Here is a 7,014-nt window from a genome sequence, read left to right as displayed (position 1 = left end):
ACTGTATATTATATGCATCATGGCATATAGATTAACTACTAATGGTTCTATAATTTCTACTACGGTGGCAGTGCTATGCAGCAAATCTCATACTTTGCACAGACTTCATGCACCTTGATAAAAAAACATTGTGGTCAGTAATTGCTATAACTGCTTTTATCTGAGCCAAAGTGCAAATGGCTCTTCTGGGATATCTTAGGAGGTGGACAGCATCAGACCACAAAGGTTTCTTTGTTTTGCAGAAAACGCTTTACTACTGATCTTGTTTCTTTATCAAGAAATTCATTTTGTTAGCATCTACAGTTTGTCATGTGTTGCTCTTAAAGGTCATCTCTACCAGACTAGTTGACATAAAATGGACCGAAAGACAGCGTGTGGCTCAGACGGAATGTCTTGAATAAGAGACACACTCTGTAAACAGGGTCTGCGTGTCTGCATGCCCAAAGACACGCAGACAAGCAGAATGTTCTGCAGACAGATGAACAGGACCGTGCAAGGCTGTGAAATCAGTCAGTGCTCACTACAGCTGTGACTTGAGACATTTAAAGGGTAGTTTCTTATCTCACCCTGTGCATCCACACACACACACTGACTTCAATCCAATGCCTGATTGAACTTTTTCTTTGTATGTTACACAGAGAAGGGCATGGCAGACACTTTCACATATACACAAATGCTTCCCTTTTCGACCACTTCACACACCCACCCACAATAATGCAATATTCATGACACGTGGGGCCATACACATGAAAACTTGTGTAGATTCAGAACTGAAACTATGCATAAGCATTCTTTTTCGTGGACTGCATGATGATCTTTTATAAGTCTCGAAAAATATGAAAATGCAAACCTGGTTTCCGCTTCCATTTTAAGCAATGAGTGGGCTGAACACTCACATGTCATTATCTGCACATAAAATCCCTGTTTGCACCACAGCTCATCAGACATGTTTTGTTTTATGGTACATTAAAATGTCAGTGAATCAACAGCAAGGAAGAAGTGTCTTTAACTCAACTTAAAGAAGTCCAGTTGCTTTTCTTTCCAAGCTCCTTAGATTTTGTTGTGTTGAGTAATTGTTGTGGAAAGTAAAAATCACAATGATTTATTAGTCACTAAAATGTAATCAGAGTTTGCAAATTGATGTCATGACACATTGTTCACATTGTTCTAACACACATAAGCTGCATTTATAAATTACAAGTATCTGTACTCGTATTGACAGCATTGTCTTTTATGTTTAATCAGCATCAGACTGATACTAAAATGTGCAGTATCACACAGCACTGGTGCACACTAAATGATTTCCAATAAAGGATGGGAAATAGTAGTTTTGTTTTATGGTGCATTAAAATGTGCAGCTTGCATTCCTTCTTTGAAAAACGTGTGTGTGTGTGTGTCAGAGGTGTGTCTTGGGCCTTCACAATTTTTACCACAGATTCTTGCTTTATGAATGCCAGCTTTGTATGTGGGGACATGGTGAGTGCACGGTCATTGTGCATGCACACTGCACCCTTGAAATTTCTAATATTCAGATAAGGCTAGAGCAGGGTAAGAGTGTCAAACATGAGAACGCCAGAGAAAAACAGGTCCCATTCTGCAGACTGGATCACCCTGAAAACTGAAGGTGGAAGAGAAGGGCACGATTCTTTGGACTTTTCCCTTTATTTTGCATTAACAAGCACTGTGCTGTTGTGAACAATTACTTATGTCATTATGTGGTTCTCAGAATTATCAATTATAATAGATCTGAGAACCCACCATGTCATTGGACAACATCATTGTTTACATTTATACTTGTGTGCCAATCTGTCTGCATTGGTTTACAATCACATGAGAAACAAACAAGCTCATGTTGGACTTCAGGCTGATAACACTTTATATAGTTACTGATCAGGCATAACAATGTGAACACTTACAGGTGAGTAGCATAACACTGCTGATCTCTTCATTGTGGTCATGGGAGGCTAAGATTCATGCATGTGGAGATCGAGGGCTGGCCTTTGTGGTCCGATCCAACAGATGATTACAAAATGTAGCTGAAATTGTCAAAAAATGTAATGAGCCTCAGTTTGTTGTGTTTGGGGCAACATTGCCACAGACCAGTCAGGGTGCTCATGATGACCTCTGCCCACCACCGAAAGCGCCAACAATGAGCATGTGAGCAACAAAACTGAACCGAATGCTCTTCTGCAGACGTTGATTGTAACCAATGTTCCCTCTAAACTGCACGCGTGCGCAATTGCGCACTGCTGGCACGGTCTCTGTGCACGGAAAATCTGCATTGCGCACAAAAAAACATCTAACCTGAATTGAAATTAAAATGTATACTTTAACAATTCTGTTTTGCAGTGTTAGTCAGTAAGTGACTGGCTGGTCTATATGGGATTACAACGATGCCACTTTATCCCGTAGTCCAATAATGCGATTCACATTCGTATATAGGTAGCTAAGCGTTGACAGGCTATGACAGCGTCCTTATGTGCCGACACCGGTGTTTTAGCTAGCAAAGCGGCTGATGTGGAGTGGAGCCACGTTAATGATAATTTGTACAACCATTGAAGATGTGAGCAGGACAGACGGAACAATTGACGGAAAAAGTGTGGACTTTATACCAGTTTTTAAATTGTGTTGATGGGCCACGTAAAACCAGAGTTATGATAAAAATATTTGCAATGTTTGGTTTTCTTCCTGAATACTGTCGTTGTTTATATTTACTGCGGGAAGAAACTGTAAAAACGGCCTTTTATAAGGAAAACGCTCTAAAGCACTCTCCGCCTGTGAGCAAAAACAAAACCCCTAACCCCCACCCTTTCCTATTGGTGGAAAAATGTACCATGTCGACCAATCAAAAAATGATATGTCAACATGGCATTTAGCTGTTAAGGAAAGGGGAGGTTTTAGGAGTGATGGCGGTGTTTTGAGATGTGAGAGATTTGCAACGTGTAGCGCAAATCTTGTGTAGTCAGTGTGTAGTGTAGTCAATAGTTTTGTTGTGTGTGTCAGAACAATGAGGCGACTGCTGAGTGTTACAGGTGTTACAGGAGTGATACATCTCCTGCTGTCAGGCCTGCAGGTATCAGGCTGTTGTTCTCCTTTATCTCATAGTGGACAGAAATTATTTTTTGGAGTGGCACAAATAATTTGTGCAGCATCAAATTTGATGCAGAACAGCTGATTGTTCTGTAAATATTTTTGAAATGTTTATTTTAAAAAAAACGCCTTGGCTGCATTTTTAGGTAAACAGCTGCAAAAAACTTTGTTGTTTGCAAAACTCAGTTACTTTTTTGAAGAAGTAACTATTTAATTTATTGCCCAACATTGGTCTTTATATACTGTATTTTGCAGACAGAGTTACAAGACTCTCTCCCAGACCACAGACTCAGACTCATAATAGAAGTCAGAGCTTTATTAAAAAAAAATATATAGAAAGTTTTGTTTTCAAAATTGGAGTTCAAATTATTTTTACTTCCAATAGTGTTAACATACTACACAGGTCATGAACAAGATTTTTTTTCAATTTTCATTGTAAGTGGGCTAAAGCAGTTAATTAAAAGTAGTCTAACATAAATGTAAATGCTGTAAATTGATTATTTTAATAAACATGTAACTTAGATGGATTCGATGCTGGCGTGACCACAGTGCACACGTCTGCTGTCGCTCACAGTGGTCCAAGGGACCGCTCAGGGAGTTTGTGTGTTCGCTCAGACATGTGAAAAATTAGAGGGAACATTGGTTGTAACAAGTGGTTATTTGAGTTACTGTTGCTTCCGTATTCACTCAAAGCAGCCTGGCCATTCTCTGTAAACCTTGGAGACAGTTGTGTAGGAGCACTCCAGTAGATCAGCAGTTTCAACCATGGCCCCTTCAATGTCACTTAAATCTAGTGCTGTCAAGAGATTTAAAAAAAATAGAGATTAATTAATTATGATTTTTAATTAATTGATCTAATTAATCTCTTTTTTAATCTCACCTAAAAATAGCTGAGGAAAGCCCTCAACTTATTGTGGCAGACCAAAAGACTGATATAACAAAGAAAGTGACTTTATAAAGTCATTTATTGTTTAACAAACGTTAAACAGATGCAACCATTTACATACTGTTGTATTCTTTTGTAAAATAAGTGGAAAAATAAATACAAATAAAATCAAATAAATTAAGTGCTGCAAGTTAGCACATCAGAGTTGCTCTTTTCTGAGCAATACAGCACTGAAATTCCTCTGCTTCAGATAATGAAAAATAAAACTGACATTGCAGTGCTGCAAGTTAGCACATCAAAGTATTCTTCCATCACAAAAAAAAGTGCTGAACATCAAGCAATCTATTCTAGTAGGCTACAAATGACACAGCAGCTATGCTGACCACATGTGTCTCATTTCTTCTTCCTCAGCCAGTCGCTAAGACACACCAGCCTGGTAACATTTTCTGGAAGCAAGGCTGCCCTTTTCTTTTGCACTATGTGGCCTGCAAGGCTAAAGAGTCTCTCACAGGGTACAGAGGTAGCTGGGGAGGCCAGGTACTTTTGTGCTAGGACTGACAGCTTTTCATAGACTCCTGAGTGAGCATACCACCACTGCAGGGGACAGTCATCAATACTGATGCTGGGTTCTGCTCTGTAGCGCTGCAGCTCTCCAGACTCAATTCCATCTTCTGAGTCAGAGTCAGACCCCAGAAGGAGTTCGCTCCTCCTCTTCTTCTGAGCTGGTCCATCATCCTCTGTGGAGGGCTGGAGACTATCTGCTCTTCTGGGCTCTGCTGCCTGGAGCATATTCTCCAGAATGGTCCACACCTGAATGAATGAATGAATGAATGAATGAATGAATGTGATTAAAACTAAGTGCTTTTTTTTTTATTTTATTTAATCTTGTAAAGAACTTTGTGTTCCATATAATAAATAAAAGTTTGATTTGATAATGAATTGGACTCATTAGTCCAGCTTAACCTTATTGTCCTACCTGTTCCCTCTTTTCTCTTGGAAGACATTTCAAATCCTTAAACCGTGGATCCAATGCTGTGGCCACCTCGAACCATATCTCGTTGCCATTAGCTCGTCGTGCTGCCAGATCCTTCTGGAAGGCATTCTTGAACTTCACCACGTAGGCAGGATCATCATCAGTAATGTCCATGACACGGTACAGATGGCGAAAAGCAGGCAGCACTACAGAGCAAGAGACGTAGGCCTCACCACCCAGCAGCTCTGTCACATACCTGCAGAGGTGGAGAGGTTTGCTAAATAAACCTAGCTGGATTCATTTAAATCAAAGTGTAACTGATTTCCAATTTAATTGTCCTTAAAAGTTCCTTGTTATGTTCATTAATTTTGATTTTACACATGTAACAGTAGTTTATATAATTAAAATGGGAAGGTGTTTATTTGAACTTACTTGCATGGTTCAAGCAGGAGCTCCAGCCTCTGCAGTTTCGCCCACTCAGCTTCGGTTGGCAAGACCAACCTGTGGTTCTGTTGGTCCAACGTAGCCTGGACAGCCTCTCGGTTACATAGGAGGCGTGAGACCATTGCGAGAGTCGAGTTCCACCTGGTGGGTACATCCTGTATAAGTTGATCGCTCTTCTTTCCGAGTGCTACTTGTTGTTGGTTAAGTTCTGTGGTACTCGCAGGGCTTTGTTTAAAATGACCAACAATCTTGCGGCACTTTGCCAGTACACCGACAAAACCACTGCTATCGAGACATACCGTGATGGTCCTCTGGAGAATGTGAGCATTGCAGGCGATGTGCTCATATGGAAGTGCTCTCATAGCAGCCAGCATGTTTGCTGCGCTGTCTGTGCCAATGGTGGATATCTTGTTTTCAATACCCCAGTCATTTGCTACCTTGAGGAACTGTTCGGCGCATTTATCAGCAAAGTGCCTGGTTTCTGTTCTCATGACGGTCAGTGCAAATGAGTTGAGGTTCCACTCACTATCAATAAAGTGTCCAGTCACCCCAAAATAGCTGTGGTTGCCAGCTGAGGTCCAGTGATCTCCGGTTATAGCAACACAGTTGGGAGAATCCTCCGCCAAAATCTCAAGTTTGTTTTTCTTTTCGCCGTCGTACATTTTGCTGATTTTGGTCGTTACTGTAGTCCTGCACAGCGGCTTGTATGACGGGTCATTGGACGCAATTTGCAACACCTCTGTCAATCCTTCGTCCTCTACTATATTTATCGGCCTACAGTTCATCGCTATCCACTTGGCAATAACATTAGTCAGCCTGTCGGTCGCAGACTTGCTCATACGAGGGGTATTCTCTAGTTTTGTTTGGCGAAAAGCTTTGCTCTGGCTTGCTATATTGCTAACGTCTTCACTGCTAGCTGTTGCTGCACTCGCGGCTGGGTGCTTTGCGTTGAGGTGATAGGCCAAACTTGAGCTGCTTCGGTGGTAAGCAAACTCCTTCTTACACTCTAGGCAGACCACTTTACCTTTGTCAATGGTGCCGTCGGGGCGTTTATGAAATACAAATTTCCCGTTCATTGGGCCAACAACTCTCAGATGCGCCTCCATATCCACACTGTAAGCTAATCACCACTTCTCACCTTGACCTCACGACGTGACTCCACCCCCAACAAGTCAAGCACAAGGAGCCCAGCACATAAAAACGGATTTTATAACATAGCAACTCTCATACAAAATCAATGACGTCAAGAGATTAAAAATTAGATTAACGAGATTAAAAAACATAACGCGCTAAATAGCATTGTAATTAATTAATCGCAATTAACGCGATAATTTGACACCCCTACTTAAATCACCTTTTTCCCCACTTTGATGCTAGATTTGAACTTCAGTGGGTCATCCCAACTGTGTCCACATGCTTAAATGGATTGATTTCCTGCCGTGTGATTGGCTCATTAGATATTTGTATTAACAAACAAAGTGATGTATGTGGCTGAGTTTAACACTCCCGATCTTGAGGCTCGATCTTGCAACGGGAACACACCAGCCATGGTATGTTAATATTCCACTTCTGAGTACTCAGTATGAGCTCAACCTGTGGGTACTTAGTGAGGTGATTATGT

General features: G+C 41.0%; 1 protein-coding gene across 1 annotated transcript; it reads right to left on the bottom strand.

Annotated features, from left to right (window-relative positions):
* Nucleotides 1-4,037: 4,037 nt before the first annotated feature.
* Nucleotides 4,038-6,732, bottom strand: LOC146568023 (E3 SUMO-protein ligase ZBED1-like). Its single transcript, XM_085283777.1, has 3 exons — nucleotides 5,382-6,732; nucleotides 4,953-5,205; nucleotides 4,038-4,786 (listed from the first exon to the last, which is right to left on the bottom strand). The coding sequence occupies exons 1-3, from the start codon at nucleotides 6,497-6,499 to the stop codon at nucleotides 4,370-4,372; spliced, it is 1,788 nt and encodes a 595-aa protein (XP_085139903.1). The 5' UTR covers nucleotides 6,500-6,732; the 3' UTR covers nucleotides 4,038-4,369.
* Nucleotides 6,733-7,014: the final 282 nt, after the last annotated feature.

Source organism: Mchenga conophoros, linkage group LG8 (genome assembly GCF_057382185.1).
Source record: "Mchenga conophoros isolate Kocher_MC1m ecotype Shallow Benthic linkage group LG8, M_conophoros_male_GT1.1, whole genome shotgun sequence".
Classification (NCBI taxonomy): domain Eukaryota; kingdom Metazoa; phylum Chordata; class Actinopteri; order Cichliformes; family Cichlidae; genus Mchenga; species Mchenga conophoros.
Note: the sequence above shows the minus strand (reverse complement) of the source record. Positions and strands in the feature narration are given on the sequence as shown.

Coding starts and splice junctions, on each gene's coding strand:
- LOC146568023 (XM_085283777.1), bottom strand. CDS start 6,499: ATGGAGGCGCATCTGAGAGTTGTTGGCCCAATGAACGGGAAATTTGTA. Junction 5,206..5,381: donor CTCCTGCTTGAACCATGCAA/GTAAGTTCAAAT, acceptor CCACCTCTGCAG/GTATGTGACAGAGCTGCTGG. Junction 4,787..4,952: donor CAAGAGAAAAGAGGGAACAG/GTAGGACAATAA, acceptor TCATTCATTCAG/GTGTGGACCATTCTGGAGAA.